At 34.8% G+C, this 20563-nt stretch overlaps 1 protein-coding gene across 1 annotated transcript in view; it reads right to left on the bottom strand.

Annotated features, from left to right (window-relative positions):
* LOC103096772 (mucin-12-like) overlaps positions 1-20563 on the bottom strand; it is a 238391-nt gene that overhangs the window by 100057 nt on the left and 117771 nt on the right. Inside the window, exon 5 of the mRNA XM_056800624.1 lies at positions 9796-9988. Within this exon, the coding sequence (XP_056656602.1) occupies positions 9796-9988 (193 nt within the window). The remainder of the gene's footprint in view (positions 1-9795; positions 9989-20563) is intronic.

Below are 20563 nucleotides of genomic sequence, written 5' to 3'. Positions count from 1 at the left end.
AGTCAGCTATAAAAATCTACCTTACCCTACTGGGAAGTAGGAGGGGAAGGGAAATAAGAGAAAGGGCTGGGGTAGTAACAGAAGAGATAAAAGGGATTGTGAATTGGGAGAGGTAGTGTTCAGAAGTAAAACACTTGTGAACAGGGAAAGGCCTGATGGTGAATGAGATATGATAAATGGGGAAATAAGAGAGAAGGAAATACATACTTGGTAATCATAACTATGAATGTGAATGGAATGAATTCACACATAAAAAGGAAAGGAATAGCAGAGTGGATTAAAATCAGAATCCCACAATATGCTTTCTACAAGAAACACACGCAGGGAGACATACACAGAGTCAAAGTAGGGGCAGTAGCAGAATCTATTATGCCTCAGCTAAAGTAAAAAAAAAAAGGCATGGGTAGCAATCATGATCTCAGACAAAGCAAAAGTAAAAATTAATCTAATCAAAAGAGATAAGGAAGGAAATTACATCTTGATAAAAATTACTATAGACAATGAAACAATATCAATACTAAACATATATGCACCAAATAACATAGTATCCAGATTCCTAAAAGATAAGTTATATGTGTTACAGGAATAAAGAGACAGTAAAACTTTACTAGAGGGGGACTTCAACCTTCCCTTTCAGAAGTGGATAAATACAACCAAGAAACCAAGAGGTTAAGGTGGGAAATAGAACTTTAGAAAAGCTTGATATTTGATAGAAAAGTCCTCTGTAGAAAAATGGGAATAAAAAGAAATGCACCTTTTTCTCATCAGTAAATGTTATCTTCACAAAAATTGACTAAAAGGGGCATCAAAACCTCAAAATCAAATGTAGAAAAGCAGAAATATTAAATGCCTCCTTTTTATAGCAAAATACAATAAAAATTGCATTCAACAAAGGGCAACAGAAAGACTAAAAATTAATTAGAAACTCTATTGGTTTGTTTTTTTTTTTCTTGGAAGAATCAATGGGTTGAGAAACAAATCAGATACAATCAACAAGTTCATGAAAGAGAATAACACCAAGAAAACAACATACTAAAATTTATGGGATGCAGTCAAAGCTTTACTCAGGGGAAAATTTATACATCAATAAAACAGAGAAAGAACAGAACATTGAATTGGGCATGCACCTTAAAAAACTAGAAAAAGATAAAAAATTCCCAATTAAACATCAAATTGGAAATCCTGAAAATAAAAGGAGAGACTGATAAAATTGAAAGTAAGAAAACTATTGAATTAATAAGACAGGAATCTGTCTTTTATGGGAAAAAATCAGCAAAATAGATAAACCATTGGTTAATTTGATTAAAAAAGAAGAAGAAAACCAAAGTACCAGATCAAAAGTGAAAAAGCCAATAAACCAACCAATAAAGAAGAAATTAAAGCAATTATTGGGAATTATTATGCTTAATTATATACCAATAAATGTGACAATAAATGAAACATATGAATATTTATAAAACTATAAACTGCCCAGATTAAGAGAAGACGAAATAGAATACTTAACAACTCTATATTGAACAAAGAAATTGAATAAATCATCAATGAATATCCTAAGAAAAAGTCTCCAGGGCCAGATGAATTCACAAGTGAATTCTACCAAACATTCAAAGAACAATTAACCCCAATACTACATAAAATTTTTGGAAAAATAGGTGAAGAAGTAATTCTTTTGAATTTCTTTAATGATACAAATATGGGACTGATATGTAAACCAGAAAGAGCAAAAACAAAGAAAGTAAACTATTTAAATTACTTCTTTAATGAATATTGATGCAAAAAATTTTAAATAAAATGCTAGCAAGGAGATTACAGCTCTATATCATAAGGATCATATGCCAAGGCCAGATAGGTTTGTAAGATTAAAAATTATATACAATACTCCAAATATTATATTTTTATAAGATGTATTAATAACTTGAAGTAAAGGACAGTGATAGCCTTAGTAAAGAGGAGGTTCCTGATCATGGAGAGAGAGAGAGAAAGAGAGGGAGGAGTTACACATTCCTTTATCAATACAATGCAAGCATGTAATGTGGGGGCAAAAATGGAAAGGGATTCTGGGAAATGAAGTACAAGGGTACAAAATTCTATTTGCACAGGTTTTATACCAGAAATGCAAGAATGGATTAATAATAGGAAAACTATTCCTATAATTGACCACATCAAGTATAAAAAAAACAACAAAAATTATATGATTATCTCAATAGATACAGGAAAAACTTTGACATCCCTTATAAAAACATTAGAGAAATTGGAAAATGATGATAAATAGCAGCTATTGAAAACCATTAGCAAGCATTACCTAAAATGGGGATAAGCTAGAAGCCTTCTCAGATAGATCAAGGGTGAAGCAAGGATGTCCATTATTACCACTACTATTAAATATTATACTAGAAATACTATAGTCCTAAGAGAAGAAAATGAAATTGAAGAAATTAGAATAGGCAATGAGAAAATAAAGTTATTACTCTTTACAAATGACACAGGTGTGGATAACCCTAGAATCAACCAAAAAATTAACTGAAACAATTAATAGCATTTCTATTTAACAACGACAAAGCCCAACAGCAAGATGGAAGAAGAAAAATCCCATTTAAAATAACTGTAGAGGGGACAGTTAAGTGGCTGAGTAGATAGAGAGCCAGTCCTGGAGATAGGAGGTCCTGGGTTCAAATGTAGCCTATATGATTCTAATATGGAAGGTAAGGGTTAAAAACAAAACCAAAAAAATGTATACATAATGTAGAAATAAAGGATAATACCATAAGCAAATTAGGAGAACATAGAATAGTTTATCTGTCAGACCTATGGATAAAGGGAAAATTTATGACCAAACAAGACATAGGGAACATTACAAGCAGTAAAATTAATGATTTTAATTACATTAAATTAAAAAGGTTTTATACAAACAAAATCAATGCAACCAATATTGGAAGGGAAATAACAAACTGAGGAAAACATTCTATAGTAGGTGTCTCCGATAAAGGTCTCATTTCTCAAATCTATAGAAAACTGAGTCAAACTTCTAAGAATAGAAAGCATTTTCCAATTGATAAATGGTCAAATGATATGAATAAGCAATTCTCAGATGAAGAAATTAAAACTACCTATAGTCATATGAAAAAATGCTCTAGATTGCTATTGATTAGAGAAATGCAAGTTATAACAACTCTGAGATACCACCTCATACCTACCAGATTAGCTAATGTGACCAAAAAGGAAAATGATACATTTTAGAGGAGATGTGGCAAAATGGGGACACTAACACACTGTTGGTGAAGCTAATACAATTATTCTGGAGAACAATCTGGAAACATGTCCAAAGGGCAATAAAGCTATGTGTTCTCTTTGACCCAGCAATACCACTACTAGGCCTATCTCCCAAATATATCAAAGAAAAAGGTGTATATGTACAAAAATATTTTTAGCAACTCTTTTTTATAGTGGCAAAGAATTGGAAACTAAGGGCATGCCCACCAATTAGAGAATGGCTGAACAAGTTGTGGCATATGGTTGCAATGGAATACTATTGTGCCATAAGAAATGATGAACAAGATGATTTCAGAAAAACTTGAAAATATATGTGAACTGATGCAAAGTGAATTGAGCAGAACCAGGAAAACATTGTATATGTTAACAGAAATATTGTATGATAATTGTAAAGGACTAAACTATTATCAGCAATGATAATAAAAAGTTCTAAGATAACCCTAAATGACTCACAATGAAAAATGCTATCCATAGCCAGAAAAATAACTGTTGTAATCTGATTGCAGATCAAAGAATACCATTTCTCACTTTATTTCACAGCTATAATAAAAGCCACAAAGGAAAAAAAAATTTCTTGGATCTAAGCTAAACAAGAATTATTAGAAGAGTTAAAGAAATAGATAGAAATGATAGAAGAAATTTTTGGAAAAGAAACGGGATGCAAGAAAATGATGAAAAGAGAGTCAACAGCTTGGTAAAAGAGACATAAAAATACTGAAGAAAAAACTTCTTAAAAAGCAGAACAGGTCAAATGGAAAAAGAGGTACAAAAGCTCACTGAGGAAAATAATTAATTAAAAGTTAGAATTAGGTAAGTGGAAGATAATTACTCCATGAGACATAAAGAAACATATAAAGACAAAACCAAAAATATGAAAAAATAGAAGAAAATGTGAAATATATCTCACCAGAAAAACAACTAACATGGAAAATAGATCCAAGCGTAACAATTTAAGAATTATTGGACAGCCTAAAACTATAATCAGAAAGAGCCTACACATTATTTATCAATAAATTATTGAGGGAAACTTCCCTTATATTCTAGAACTAGAAGGTAAGCTAGAAATCTCCTGACAGAGATACCCCAAATAAAACCACCCAAGAATATTATAGTCAAATTCTGGAGCTCCCAGGTCAAGGAGAAATATTTCAAGCAGACAGAAAGGAACCACCCAAATATCACAGAGTCACAGTGTCTGGAAAACACAAGACTAAGTAGCTTCTGTGTATGTTTGTTTGTTTTTGTATTTTTAGTTTTTAAAATTTAAAAATAATTTTTAAATAACAAATTAACACAAAAGTTTTCCAAAGTTATATGATTCATGTTATCTCCCTCCTTTCTTCCTTTCCCCACTCAGAGTTGACAAGCAGTTCAATCTGTGTTGTACATGTATTATCACAAAAAAAAACCCTTATAAAAACCCAAATAAACTAGTGATATATCGTATGTTTTCATCTATATTTTAAGTAACTTCCATGTTAAAGGAGGAAGACTTGGAATATGATATTCTGGAAGACAAAGGAGCTATGGTTATATTCAGGAATAACAGACCTAGCTAAATGTAGTATACTCTCTCCAGGGGAAAATTGGTATTTAATGAAATAAAGGACTTTTAAACATTTCTGATGCAAATACCAGAGCTGAATAGAAAATTTGCCATTCAAACAGGAATCAAGAGAAGCATGAAAAGGTAAACATGAAAGAATAATCATAAGGGAAACAATAGGCTAAACTATTTACATTCCTATATGGGGAAATGATACGTGTAAACTACTGAAAGAACTTTATCATTATTAGATGTGAATCTTAAAACTGCTCAAACTCTACCTTAAAACATTTGGTTAAGGTTATTCCCCATTTAAACAATGCAGGTACTTGGTCAGGAATGTATTGAGAACTTAACCTTACCCCACCCATATTTAGGCATACCTTAAGGGGAAGATAAAGTTGTAAAACTCCTTACTGAACAATGAAAAAAGTCCATAACCCATACTTATAGTGAGGCCAAGCCCGTAAGCTAGGTCTATTTTTAGATCTAATAAAAAAGGGTGCTAAGTACCTATGAAGGTCAAATTAATCACTAAAAGGGCAAGCTTAGCAAAGAGATGTGAAATACTCAGTTTTAGTCTACCCAGAGAAGGTGATAACAAGATGTGAATTAAGAATGGTCAGTCCTTTGAAAAAGCGTCTACTGTGATTGGTAGACGTGAAAACTTAGGGGAGGTGACATAGGAGAAAATTCTCTTTAAAAGGAGCTGACTGAACCACTTCATGTGAGTTCAGATCAGTTGAACTCAGGAGCTGAACTGGAGGGTCTCTCTGAGCACTAGAGTTTTGCTTGGGAGAATCTTGTGGTGAGTGATTAAAGACTTAGTTTTCTCTCTTAAAAGAAAGGCCTAGGCCATTGGCCTAGGCCCTAGCCTTCCTATTATTTCCTCTTACTCTGTCTCTCTCCCTTTCTTTAATTCTTTTATTTGTATTAATTAAAATCTCCATAAAACCCAGCTGACTTGGGTATTTCATATTTGGGAATTTTTCCCATGGTGACCACTTATTTTTTATTTAAATCAAGACACTAAAAATTATCTTTATGCTTTTGGCAATTCAAAGTCTTGAACCCATATTTTTGTGGTCACAGTTTATGGCAACCACTCTTTTGTCTGTAACATAGAACAGTTAGAAAGAGTGACAAAGGGAATGAATATAAGTCAATTATGTTGGAATATTCTCCCCCCACCAAAAAAAAACAAAAACAACTAAGAGGTGAAAAAGAGGGATGCACTTGGAGAAGAGAAAAGGGAGGGGTGGGATGGGAGAAATTTTCTCACATAAAAAAGTACAAAGAAGAGTTTTTATAATGGAAGGAAAAATGAAGAGAAGGTGGCAGACAATGCTTGAACCTCACAATCATTTGAATTGGCTCAAAGAGGGAGGAATATATATGTGGGGATACAGATCATTTTAACTTATTGGGTCCCTTTAAAAAAGATGGGTTTTTTTTGTTTTGCTTTTGTTTACCCCCTTTCTTAGTTACCTTTTGATGATTCTCCTGAGTTCTGTGAGATACAGGATAAGAAGAGAAAGAGAAGGATAAACAGAAGAGAATAGGATGGAGGGAAATATACAATAATGATAATTGTGAATGTGAATGGTATAAATTCACCCATAAATGTAAGCAGATAGTAGAATGGATTAGAAACCAGAATCCAATATATATGCATATATACTTAAATTCTTACCTTCCATTTTAGAATCAATATCCTGCATTGGTTGTAAGGCAAAAGAGTGGTAAGGGCTAGTCAATGGGGGTTAAGTGACTTGCTCAGGGTCACATAACTAGGAAGTGACTGAGACCAGATTTTAACCTAGGACCTCCCATCTCTAGGGCTAACTTTCAATTCACTGAGCTACTCAGTTGCATCAATACATTGTTTAAAAGAGACATACTTGAAACAGAAATATATATACAGAGTTAAAATAAAGGGCTAAAGTAGATTATACTATACTTCAACTTAAGTAAAAAAAAAAAGTAGGAGTAGTAACCATGATCTTAGAAAAAGAAAAAGCAAAAAGAAACCTAGTTAAAAGATATAATGAAGGAAATTGCATTTTGCTAAAATGTACCATAGATAATGACATGATATAAGAATGTTTACAGCAAATTTCTCTGATAAAAACCTAATTTCTCAAAAATATAGGAAACTGAGTCAAATTTATAAAAATAAGAGGCATTCTTCAATTGATAAATGGTCAGTGGCCATGAATAGGAAGTTTTCAGAAGAAATTAAAAGCAATCAAAACCAAAAATCATATAGACATATGAAAAAATGCAATTAAAACAATTCTGAGATGCATCTCATAATTATTTCCAGAAATGACAAATGTTGGAGGGGAAGTGGGAAAATACATTAATGAACTACTGGCAAACTACTCAACTGGTACAATCATTCTAGAAAAAAATTGTAGCTATGCGCAAAGAGCTCTAAAACTGTTCATACTCTTTGATCCAGTAATACTACTACTACTAGGACTTACCCCAAAGAGATGAAAAGAAAAGGGAAAGGACTTATATGTACAAAATAGCAGTTCTTTTCATGGTGACAAAGAATTCAAAATTGAGGACACTCAGTTGGTGAATGGCTGAACAAGTTGTGGCATATGATTGTAATGGAATATGATTATTCTATAAGCAGGATAATTTCAGGAAAACCTGGTAAGACTTACATGAACTGATGCAAAGTGAAGTGAGGAGAATCAGGAGATCATTGTGATCAGATACAGTAATATTGTAATGATGATCAATTGTGAAAACTTGCCTACTTTGAACAGTACTCATGATGAAAAATGTCATTTTCTTCTAGAGAAAGAACTGATGCAGGCTGAATGCAGACTGAAACATATTATCTTTTATTTCTTAATGCTTTTTAGTTATTTTCCACAAAATGACTAAAATGGGAAAATGTTTTACATTTTTCTGGTGAGGGGGAGAGGAGGGAGAGAATTTGGAACTCAAAAAAATAATTAAAATTGTTTTTATATGTAATTGGGGGGGATATTTTTTATTTAAAGAAGAGATCATGAACCCCAAAGGCCATTTAATCCAACCCCTTTATCTCAAAGAAGAACTGAGGACCCTGGAAAAGCAAATAATTTGTTCAGTCATCCCCCAGTTGATGATCATCTTTTCAATTTCCAGTTCTTTGCTATCTCAAAAAGAACTGATATAGATTTTTTTTTTTTACCAAATCAATCATTTCCCCCTCCTGCCCTTTTTTTTTATCTCTTTGGGATGCAGACTTAGTAATCCATGAAGTCTTAAAAATATCTTGATAACTGTATTTCATTAAAATGAATTTCTTTTGTCATCCTATGTATTTCATTAATTTTATAATTTTATTATGAGAAGTCCACAGGTTTCACAAGACCATTAAAGGAGTTTATGAGACAGAAAAGGTCGAGTATCTTTGGATCTATGATCCTATGTCCTGATTTTGAATCCTTATTCTTCTGATTCTGATTATCTTGAATAAGTAAGTTATTTAACATCAATGGGCCTTAGTTTTCTCATTTGTAAAATGAAATGAATGGACTATATGCTACATAAAAGCCCCTTTATCTCTAAATCTATGAGCTTCCCCTCCCTCTAAAAGTTGACTCATTTTAAAGAGAAATTCCAACAGCTGTAGAAAATTTGTTTGTGGAGAATATATTTAAAGTATGACCACTTCTGGGTATGGATGAGGTAGCTTGGACACGAGATCAAGAGAGTTGAAGAGGCTAAGGAATGGAAATACCAGGGAAGAAGGAAGAGTGGTTTGGAAGTCCATGGATGGTAGCAATAAAGAATTAGACTAGATGGAATGAACACTAAAGGAGAAGTGCTTACTCAGTAATGGTATCAGAGGAATGGGCTGAAAGTAGCAGAGGGACCAGGTAGTATGTTAACTTTTCCTCCTCGCCCAATGTGTCAGGAAGTTAATAAAAGGAGAAAAGGACCATAGCTTTAGCACTAATAAGGACCTCAGAGGCTAGCTAGTCCAACTTCATATTTTTCTACAAATAAGGAAACTGACCCAGGAAGTTGAGTGACTTGCCCAAGATCACATAAGTAGTAACCATGAGGGATGGGTTCTAACTCCAGGTCTTTGGACTCCTGCCTCTCCTCCAGCCTTTGAAATGGTGCCAAGATGTGGTGAAAATTAGATTTTAGTGACCATGAGAAGATGTAAAGAATATGAGAGGAATAGATTACAGTAAAGGGCAATTTCATCAGACTCAGCAGAAAGGAAGGGCAGATTAATTTTGTCATTAAGAAGTGGGTGGTGGAAGCCAGAGGCACACTAAATTAGTTTTGAATTCCCTCAATTATCTCAGGGTAAGGTGGCTTTTCAAGTCAGACATCCTATAAGGAGGAACCTGTTCCAGTGGGTAAGACCAGACAAGAAAGAATTATAAGGTGGTGACTCGAGAACCAAGTGAGCAGGCTGGTCACTTGGCCCAAATAACCTCCAGGTTTGCCCTGCTAACCAAGTCTCATTGGAAACACAGTACTATTCAGAGATTTGGCAACTCAACTTTCCAAGGTAAGAGATCCCAGGACCCTTGGGACTAGATGACTGTCTCCTTTTCTAGACACAGAGAATCTTGCCAATATACCCATGCCCAAGAAGAAGAGAGGGCTCAGTCCAAGTGTGTTCTGGAGCCAGCTCAAAAGGGAACAACTATTATATTTTCAGTGTGTTTTCACCTTGGAAATCAGCAAACACTACAAATCAGAGCCCATTTTATCATTTCATTAATTTACTAATTTTAAGAAAGTTATGGAAAAAATGTTAATAATATAAAATGTTAATAATGTAAATTAAACATAAGAAGCTGTCCTGTGTATATTTTTTTCTCCCAGAGAGTTGGCTCTTAAATATTTATCAGTATATTCCCACAGTCCAACACAACTGGTTTTGGTGACTGTTCATACCCTCATCATTTCTTATTATATATACTTTTAATAACCTAGGGAGACGTTACCTGGCCATATAAGTTTAGCATCTTTGTTGTGCACAAATTGCGATTATGTTCCAAAATCTTTTGCTTCGTTGTCCATCTCTCCATCACTTTTTTCTGATAGGCATCAATTCTACTCAAAAACAGGTATAGGACCTGAGATTCGTTGCCTTTCCCAGCATTCCTGATGATTTTTACTCGATTGGTTATGTTTTGCCTTAAAAGAGAAAATATTAATTCAGTTATTTTAGCTAATGAATTTTCATATCTTTGACTCTACAAAATGAGAACCATCACCTATATTTCTAGGGCATTTTCACATCTATAATCACATTTGATTGTTACAACACCCCAGGAGGTAGGTAGAAATGGAGATTATTCTTATTTCACAGATGAGGAAGCTAAAAATCCAAGAAGTTAGATTTTTCAGCACCCGTAGGTTAGTTCTGAAAAATCTTATCAGCCTCTACAATTGTCCTTAGCTTTTCTTGTATCTTATTAAAGCCACAATGGTATAGCAAGGATTTTTTGGGAGGGGCTCATTTTCATTTGTTAAAATGATCTCTTTCATGATCTGAAAAATGGGTTAGGAAACAAAACACAGGAAAATATATAATAGCAGCATTTATAACTATTTCAAAATCAACAAAATTATAATTTTAGTTCACTGGGCACTGATCCTATTAGAGTACTGATCCAGTACTAGTTTGCACATTTCAATACTTAATGAAAATTATTCTGGAGTTAAAGAGTTCTTACGCCTGGAAAGATTTTCTTCTATCACTATCTTACATTGCTGAATCAAATAACTGATAAGCATGAGTTGTGAAAAAGCACAATTAACTTATATCAATTTTTCTAGAATAGTATTTGAAAGTCAAAATGGAAACGGAGAAAATAGAAAGTTTAGTAGTAAGTAAAGAGTTTCATTTTATAAATGTTGTAAAAATAATAGCTAACATTTATGTAGTGTTTCTTCTGCACTAAACACTTTACAATGACTATATCACTTGATCCTTACAACATCTGAGACATTGATGTCATATCACCATCTCATCAGTGGAATGAGTGATGTTCCTTTGCATCTTGGTGCTATAAGGAGAGGATATGTTCGGACAAATCAGAAATACCAATCTCGAACTTGTTGGAAACACTTCAGTGTTGACAGTATGGAACACTAAAATGGACAAACTATGAATGTTCAGGAAATGGACTAAAGATATGAGTGTTTTTATTAGATACATCATAACAAAATTGGGAACTGATCATGCTAGTTATATAACCCAGGATTTTATATTGCTTTTGTTCAAGGATGTTCTCAGCTCAAAATTACAGTGATTTATTGCAGATCAATGTATGTAATTGATGGAATTACCTCATTCTTAGGCCCAGTTAGCTGAGATATGAGCAGAAGTTGAGAAATTACTCAAATCTGAAGGAGTAATTGCAAAGAATTTGAAGGTATTAAGTCTCCACTTGGGAAAAAAAAAAACTTAGAATGGCAGAATGGTGACATCTTGAATGATTTTGAAAAAGAGATGGGCACAGGGAACAGATAAGATAGCCCAGTGGATAGAGAGCCAGACTAGAGATGGGTTCAAATCTGGTCTCAGATACTTCCTCGCAGTGTGAGCAACCTCCCCCTGCCCCTAGCCTTTATACTATTCTTCTGCCTTAAAACCAATCCACAGTATTGATTCTAAGACAGAAAGCAAGGGTTAAATTTTTTTAATTTAATTTTTTTAAAAAGAGAGGACACAGAACAAAATTGTAAATTACCCTTTTTGAGTTTAATGGCATGAATCCCACCAATAGACCAACTATATGGAAACAAAACAGTTCTAAATCATTGATTTCTGCATTGACAATCATGAACAGATGCCTTTTCTTGCAATATTTGAAAGAATGTAGAAAACACTTTAATGCAAGTTTAAGGAGGATTCTAGCAATTGGGAGCATGAGGGAGACTTCATGTATAAAGAGAAAAAGGTGAGAGGAAGATAACATGGATCTAAAAATAAAATTTAATTAAAAGAAAAAGAAACAGTAAAAAAAGTAGTACAAGGGAAATAACTCTATTTTAAAAACAAAAAAGTCCCCTTCAAAATAAGTTAATCTGACACAACTAGGTAAAACAATGATGGTTCATAGAGGCTATAGCTTTCATTTTCAGATGTTCACAAACTATCTCATCAAAATTTTGTCCATATATTGACAGAAGACAGAGAATGGGGCTAAAGACTCCTCTGGTTATTCAGATGAGTTCCCTGGGCAGCCCTATCTGTCCTACCCCATATCCAAATGAATAAGGGTAAATGTGTCTGAAATTAACAGGCTGCCTGGTTTAGTCAACAAAAGAAAGCAGTGGAAGTGGGTGCAAGGATCAAAACAATGTATTAATCAGTCTATGATTCAAACACTAGACAGAAACACATGGCTACAGTTTAGAAGCAATGAGTCCAAAGCAGGGGGTGGGGGTAAGGGAGATGGCAGAAAGATTTGGGAAGGTTTAAACAAAGCTGAGGGACAGCTAGGTGGTACAGTGGATAGAACACTGGGCTTGGAATCAGGAAGATTCTTCTTTCTGGGTTCAAATCTGGCCTCACAAACTTACTTAGCTGTGTGACTCTGAGCAAGTCACTGAATTCTGTTTGCCTCAATTCCTCATCTGTAAAATGAACTGGAAAAGGAAATGACAAATCCCTCTAGTTATCTTTGCCAAGAAAATGAATGAACAACCACAAAAAAAAACCAAAAAAACCCACAACAAAACCAAAACGGTGTCCAGAAAACAGTGAAAGAACTTTACTTCTTATGAAAGAAAAATTCTGTTCTCTGCATTTTAGGCACAAATCTTCCAGAGACTAATTAATTAATTAATTCTAAATATCTTTACTTGGAGAGAGAAAATCTATAATAGAAATTCATTCTGCCTTTAAACAATTTCTCTGACAGAAACTAAATACTATATACTATCCCCTATCTCAAAAAGGCAAAATTCCACAAGATAAAAAACTTCCTAACAAAATTCAGATGAAACTTCAGTCAATTCTGATTCTTCTGACAGAATAATAGTCAGCTAATTTTTGCACCCTGCTTCACACCCCCAGAATCATTTTCCTATTATCATTCATTCATCTTTAACCACTCCATCTCAAAATTCTTCTTTCAACTAGATCAGAGAAACTCAAGTGATGATTAATCATTAAATTAGTTAAAGACTTCCTTTTCCTAATCATTAGCCTCATCACTTTACAAAGGAGTCCTTTCCAGATTGGTCAAGCCTTTTTCTTTAGAAATTTACTGGCCTTTAATATTCTTATATTGTTTTAAAAAATTCAGTGGACACTTTCAGAATTGATAGTTAGACAAAGGTCCTGATAAGGATTTCTCATTCAAATTAGACTAAGGCCTTCAACTAAAGTATTTTCTTTCTTTAAACACTTACCTTCTGACTCAGAATCAATAATGAATATTGATTTCCAGGCAGAAGAGCTGTAAGGGCTAGACAATTGGGGTTAACTGACTTGTCCAGGGTCACCCAGCCAAAAAGTGTCTGAGGCAAGATCTGAACCAGGATCTCCTATCTCTAGGCCTAGCTCTTTATCTGCTGAACCACCTAGCTCCCTGTTAAAGTATTATTTTTTTTTAACCCTTACTTCCTATCTTGGAATCAATACTGTATATTGGTTCCAAGGCAGAAGAGCAGTAAGGGCTAGGTAATGCGGGTTAAGTGACTTGCCCAGGGTCACACAGCTAGGACTAAAGTACTTTCTTAATATTGTTTTATAATTTGCAGTAACCAGGAAATGGGGATGGGGAGTTGAAAGAAGAAAAATCAGAATGCTTCCAAATTCCTCCCTTTTGTGCATTGTACCAGCCAATCTGAAACACAATCTATGTTCATTAACTCTAGAATCTCATTCTGTCCCTTCTCTTTATGTTCTTTAGATTACATTTAATCAGTATCAGAATACATTACTCTAGTTGGTTCATTATAAATATGGAACTTTCTGCCTTTTATCTTATTAAAATGAATATGACAAAACAGTAAAACAAAGAGAACTATTCTAGATGCTATAACAAGATAACTATTGACAAATAAGGTTGAGGGCATTTTCTGTATTGTGTAATGAGGTACAGAAAGCTATATAGAGGATAGAAACTAAAACAAAGTATTCAAACACATTTGACTCTCCAGCCCTGAGTATCTTGAAAAGTAGCCATAAAGCTAAACAGATTAGTCAAGGTGTTGGGAACCAAAGTGGTCCAAGTTAAAAATAATTTGAACTTAAACGTATTATTCTTCTGATCAATTGGCCAAATATTGTCCTGATCTCCTTAGCTATGGCTATTACAAAACAGATATTCTGAATCTATATACCACTGGCTCCAAATTAGGTATAACTCAACAAGGGGGCGTACTAGCCTTTGTTCACACTGCAACTATGTCTTCATCTCTAATTCTTGTGCAGGAAGAAAGAAGAAGGGACTAGAATAGACATTTATGTTAGAACCTACTGTGGTCCAGGCATTAAGTACTTTTTAACAAATGTTATATTGGTTGATTCTTACAACAACCTATAAACAAGGAATTTGCCAAGAACAAGGGAGACCTATAAAGGTTGAAGAAAATATGTCTGGAGGGGCAATGGAATATTCAGGATTGGGGGGGGGGAGGAAAAGTTCCATGGAAGATTCAAAAAGGAGAAACCGTTGGCCAGAGAGAGTTTCTGGTCAGTCTCTTATCTAAGACTCTGGGAAAGAGCTGGTTAGGAGAATTTCTCTTCTAATACCCGTTTGCCTGGCTGAGCTGAATGAAAAGTTTCTTGCCCTAAACTGAAGAACACCCTGGATCACAATTTCCCTTAGGGGAACTATATTTTCTTGAAGACTGTTTGATCCCACCATAGAAAAAGTAGCCATAAGAAACAGCTAGCAGGGATCTCCCTGTGACCCTCTACTCTTTACCCTCTTCTCTCTTCCTTTCAAGAAATAAATTAGACAATTTTAACTACAGAATGAGTGTCTCAAAGTGTATGTAATAGAAGGGAGGATTTTCAAATCAATGAAAAAGACTGGGAGGGTTGACTCTCTCTCTGGTCAGGTCAGGACTAACTCCATTAAAGTTGTCCAGCTTAGTGGAGGAAGAGTGAAGGTGCTACCCAGAAATCAGTCCCCCCAAAGCAGCTGGTTTTATGGTCCCAGGATCTTTCAAGTCCCCTCCTTTTTTTCTCTTTATTACAATTTGGCACCCCAAGAAAAGCCAGAATCCACCCCAGGCTATAGAAACCCCTACACTAGGGTAGCCATATTTTGAAAGGCTATACTGAGGTGTTTGAAAGAAGAAAGAAGACATGATGCTACAACTACTCTTTTGGGCATCTGTGATAGCAGCAATTGGAATTTATTGGGCATATTACATAATATACAATATGGTGACCAGTATCATGATGGACCCAGGGCAATTCATAGCCAATACGACATCATTTATAACTATGATACCATTTTCAAGCATTGCTTTGGCAGGTCGTGACACAAGTATATGTGATTCTCACAGCCATAGTTCAGACGCTCTTGTATTTAAGAATTGTGCTATGGATGATAACACCTAGGAAAGCTGCACAAATACTTGTCTTAGATAATAAACTTGAAGACTTGTCCCGCGGATGTGCAGTGAATATTTAGCTAAAAGAGAAAGGGACAATGCTAAGGAAGGGGCTGAAACACCTATAGAGATGGTTGGGAACACAGTTGATTCAGGGAAAGATAATAACAAGGCAAATGAAAATAGGGCAAAAGACAAGGTTTCTGATAAGGCAGAGGATAACACTAATAAAGATAACACATCAACTGAGGACACAGGGGCTCAGAAAATCTTACCTCTTAGTGACATAACAAAAATTACCAATGGAGCTGGGGTGCTATACTCTAAAGTGCACAAGTCTTTTTCAACTCAAGACTTAGACTTCCTAAAATGACATTTTCCAAAATTTCTAAACAAGTCCTATAAGTGTATAAAGGAGCTGAAACGTGCCTTCAAAATCTTTGAACCTGATTTTGATGACACAGATCTGATAATGGGAGAAGTATTTAACCCCCATGAGCACCGGCAGTTTGTTGAGAAAACTAGACAAGGAAAAAAAAAAACTAGACCTTAACAGACTAGCCTAGGACACAGGAAAGGGAGGACTTTGATTTTGTAAGACCATCTAATTTTGCATATTTAAAGAAATGCAGAGAAGACCTTCTGCAGGTGATAAAAGCTTTTTGCTCAAAGCCTAATGCATGCAGTAAATTTGATAAGATGATGCAGGAGAAAAACGAACATCCTGCAAGTTACATTGATAGATTGGCAGAAAATATTGAGTCCATTATGGTGGCCCATGTTAGGAGACAGATTTTGAGGGGATGCCACATGCAGTTAAAAAACTTTTTCAGAAATTTTTTCCCCAAAAATGATACAATCTTGATTTCAGAACTTAGGGACATAGCAACTTATCTGTATGGGAATCACAAAGAGCAAGAGAGGGAGAAAGATGAGCTCAAACAAAAATTGCAAAATTCAAAAGAATCTTTAAAACAAAAGGGAATTGAAGAAATTAAGAGTTTAAACATGATCAAAACATACTCTAGACCTTCTTACCAAAACCAAGGGGTTCAAAGAGAAACAAGGAAATTCTTCTTATGCAATAGGGTTGGTCACATTGTTAAGGATTGCTATCTTAAGAAAAAATATGAACAGGGAAATAATAGGACCACAAGAAATCAGGGCAAAACTTATTATAGGACCACCAACACTTGTTGCTCACACTTCTCATTGAAAAATTTAGAAACACTGGATTTAAAATCAATGCAAGCAGCTATACAATCTGGAACAAAATCACGGTATTCTGAGGTTGTGGTAAAAGGAAGATATACAGCATGAAGCCAGGATTCTAAGTTATTAGAGCAAAAGACTAGGCATGGGAGAAAGGATTGGACTAGTGTCATAAACAATAAGAAACTAAAAGGATTGGAATTGAAATATAAAAAGGGAGATGAGGTTACAAGGGTGATACCTGCAAATGAATTTATAGGTTCTGTGAGAGTTTCCCTTGAAGGATTAAAACAAAACATTAGTAAAAAGCAGAGAAGTTTTGGAAATATAAACTGAGATCAGAAACATAATTGCAGAGATGAAACAAGATGTAGAAAGTTCAGACAAAGGGAGCATAGTAACTGGACAAGAGAAAATCAGAGAACAAATTAAACATATCTAGAGAATTTCTTTGGGTGCAGAGTTGGTTTAGGGATTGATCAGAGAAGAAAAAGTTATTTAAAAAAACATGCATCAACAACACCACAAGTTGATAGCAGCAACAAGGAAACAAAATTTCAATTCTCTAAACCAAGTCAGTAATGTAAAGGCAAAGACTACTATTATGAAGGCAACTGTATCTGTAAAACCTAAATACAAAGTAAACACTCTCACAGAAATGAACAAATCCCCACTTGGACTAATTGAAAGTACAAAAAGCTGCTTAGTGCATACTCCTGTAGGAAAAAGAACTAATTTGAATCCTGAAGCTAAGATTTTTCATCCATTACAGTATAACATGGAAAATTCAAATTTAAATGATTATATATCTAGAAATGGAATTGATATTGAAAATCAGATTCAAGATATTGGGAAAATGATAACTGTTAGATTTGAAAATATGGCAACTGCCATGGTGGCTCAGGGTTAAAAAAGCATCTATAAAGCCAAGATTCTAAATGCAGGAGGGATGTCTGACCATCTCAGTGAAAAAGAGCAGGCAGCTATCCATGGTTTAGATTCATGTTCTAAAGCACTTAAACACATTACAGACCAGGAAGTTACTGAAGATCAGACAGGAAATGGATTAAACCAAAAATTTTAATTAGTCCAACCATACAGTCAACAACTGAAGAAGGGGCAGTGAAAATTAACAATATGACAACTGGTTCTTTAACAACTGAAAAACCTGAGCCATACATATGGAGTAAAGTGGGAAAGAATGAATACACAGATCCCAGTAATACAGGGTGAAATACATCTGTACTAAAGTCATTCCCAGAAGATACCATCATAGAGGTAAAAGTTTCTACCTCAAAAGACTCAAAAGAGGGGGCATATAAACAAAGACCTGAGATAAAAGATATGGTAGAACCAGTGTACTTTAGTAACAGCATAGTATATCTTCAAGAAGCAAACTCCCTAATATCAAGTTTGTAACCACAGAACACATATCTAGAGCTTATTACTGGGCAACAACTAGAAAAACAATGGGGAAATATAGAAATAAATGAAATAGGGTTAAACCAAGATGTAAAACCCAAGTTAATAGCACCTGACACCGGATTACATATCACTGGACAAAATCCAAGGAAAAAACTGAAAATTATAGAAATCAATGACCAAGAGTCAGACTCAGACCCAGATGATTATATACCAAATGATACAATTATAGTAGATCAAAACAGTGAAGAAGAACAAGAACCCTATGAATACATCAAGCTCTATGATAAAGTTCACAAAGATTGGGATGTGTGGGACACAAATTGGCATAGTGAATACCTAGATTCAGAAGAAACAAACTAAGCACTTTTAAACAAATGTTACATCAGTTACAACACTAGGAGGTAGGTTCCATTTAAATTATTTCCACTTTGCTATTGAGGAAACTGAGGTTAACTAAGGCTAAGTGAATTGCCTAAAGTCCTATAGCTAGTAAGTGTCTGTACATAGATTTGAACCTAGTCCTAACTCCAGACCCAAGGCTCTATCATAGTTGTATATCATAGTGTATTAGGCTCATAAACAACTGGTCTGTTGTGAAAGTCAGAAAGTTCAATAATTTTCTATTCCAATTATGAATAAACTTGACATATCTCAGGGGTTTACCCCTCCCCCTACATCTTGCCCAATTTCTTAATCCCACCTGTGTCATACTTTTTTTTTTTTAACTCTTACCTTCTGTCTTGGAGTCAATACTGTGTATTGGCTCCAAGGCAGAAGAGTGGTAAGGGCTAGGCAATGGGGGTCAAGTGACTTGCCCAGGGTCACACAGCTAGGAAGTTCTAAGGCCAGATTTGAACCTAGGACCTTCCGTCTCTAGGCCTGGCTCTCAATCCACTGAGCTACCCATCTGCCCCCTCTGAGCTACCCAACTGCCCCCTATGTGTCATACTTTTTTAATGGAGCCATAGACATGAAAAGTACATTGGTCATTGGTCATACTCCCACCCTGAGAACTTCCATCCATAACTCCATGGCCATAGATCAGAAAAGGTTTTTGATTCTTAGTTTAAACTTAGTTTAAGACTGACTTTGAGTAGCAGATTTGTGGTAAACAGTCTCTAGCTACAAAGTCTTTCAGCAGTTTCTGAAATGGTTTTGCCATAAAGGCTTTGGAGTCTGTTTTAACAGTAGAATAAACTTTAACTCTCCTAAAGTCATATATTATTAGAACATTTAGCCATATGAATAAAAATTGATCTATCATTAACAAAAAGACCCAATAGGTATTCTGCTCTCTTTTTCTTGGCTTCCCAATATTACATGAATAAGCAGGAATAAGGTACAATATTTGTTGGGTTATTAAAAATTTTTGTAACTGACCACTCAATTTTTGAACTTCAGTAACACCAAGTGATCCCTTTGATCTTGTATTATGCTAATCATAGGAGCAAGATAAAGGATTACCTTCAGCAAAAATGGACTGATCTTATGAGCTAGCAAAATCCACATAATAGAAGTTTAGGAAGAAGTAAGACAAAGTAATAATTGTTCTATCTCAGAGGATTAAAAAAATAAAGACTATAAATAGCAATGGCTATAGATCAGCCTAAACCTCCTATTTTTAAAACATCTGGCTACTCCCAGGATGACCTTTGACTGTATTTCTGAAAAATCCCTCTGTATAGACCATACAAGTCTATAAAAACAAGTGCCAAAGCTTGTTCATGACCTGAATTTTTATTTAACTCTTTATATTCTCTTGATACAATTCTTTGCCTATTACTACCACAGGTAAACAGATAGTGGTGGTGGGACCTGACTCAGACTAGTACAGCTCTGTAGTATTTTAGATCAAAACCAGTCCGACCTGGAGGAAAGAAAGGGCTCAGACATGGCTCCTAACCCAAGATTCAGATTCATTTTAATATTTCACATATACATTTTAAATCATCCTATAAGACTCAAAGACTTGAACTGCAAAATGGCTTTTGAGATTTGGAATACCCTGGAGGGGAAAATTTAGAAAAACCTAATTGACTTCACCTTTTCCTGACCAGATATCAACATACTCACAGAAAAGAAAATACTAGCCACCATTCTTATTCACATGATGAACATGCCCTTTCTTACTCTAAGGAAAGTGCTCTTGCTTTGGAATGAAATCTATTTCTTTGGAAAAACTCTAGTTTAATACAGCAATTGATTTTGTCTAGGAATTTACAAACTTTCTTACTCTCGTGTGTGATATGAATGCTCTTTTTTTGGTGGGATGGAGGTTTCTTGGACAGATTTATTTCCTATCTTTTGTTTCCCATTCCAAGTATCCCTCCCCCCTACTCAACTTTTCCAAAGAATACTCAGTTTTGACCTTAACTGTAGTAAGGGGATCTCAGAACCCACTGACCTGTTGGTCACCTGTTTTCAGCCACTTCCAACTGGGGACTATGGCTTTAAATTTCCATGAGTGAAGAAACCTGGATCTCAGCTTCACCAGATGGTAGTAATCCTGTCTAAGGATCCATATAATGGGAACTTGACCTTATTCCT

The sequence above is a fragment of the Monodelphis domestica genome, chromosome 5 (genome assembly GCF_027887165.1).
Source record: "Monodelphis domestica isolate mMonDom1 chromosome 5, mMonDom1.pri, whole genome shotgun sequence".
Taxonomy (NCBI): domain Eukaryota; kingdom Metazoa; phylum Chordata; class Mammalia; order Didelphimorphia; family Didelphidae; genus Monodelphis; species Monodelphis domestica.
The sequence above is the reverse complement of the archived record's forward strand: the minus strand, read 5'-3'. Positions and strand labels throughout refer to the sequence as shown.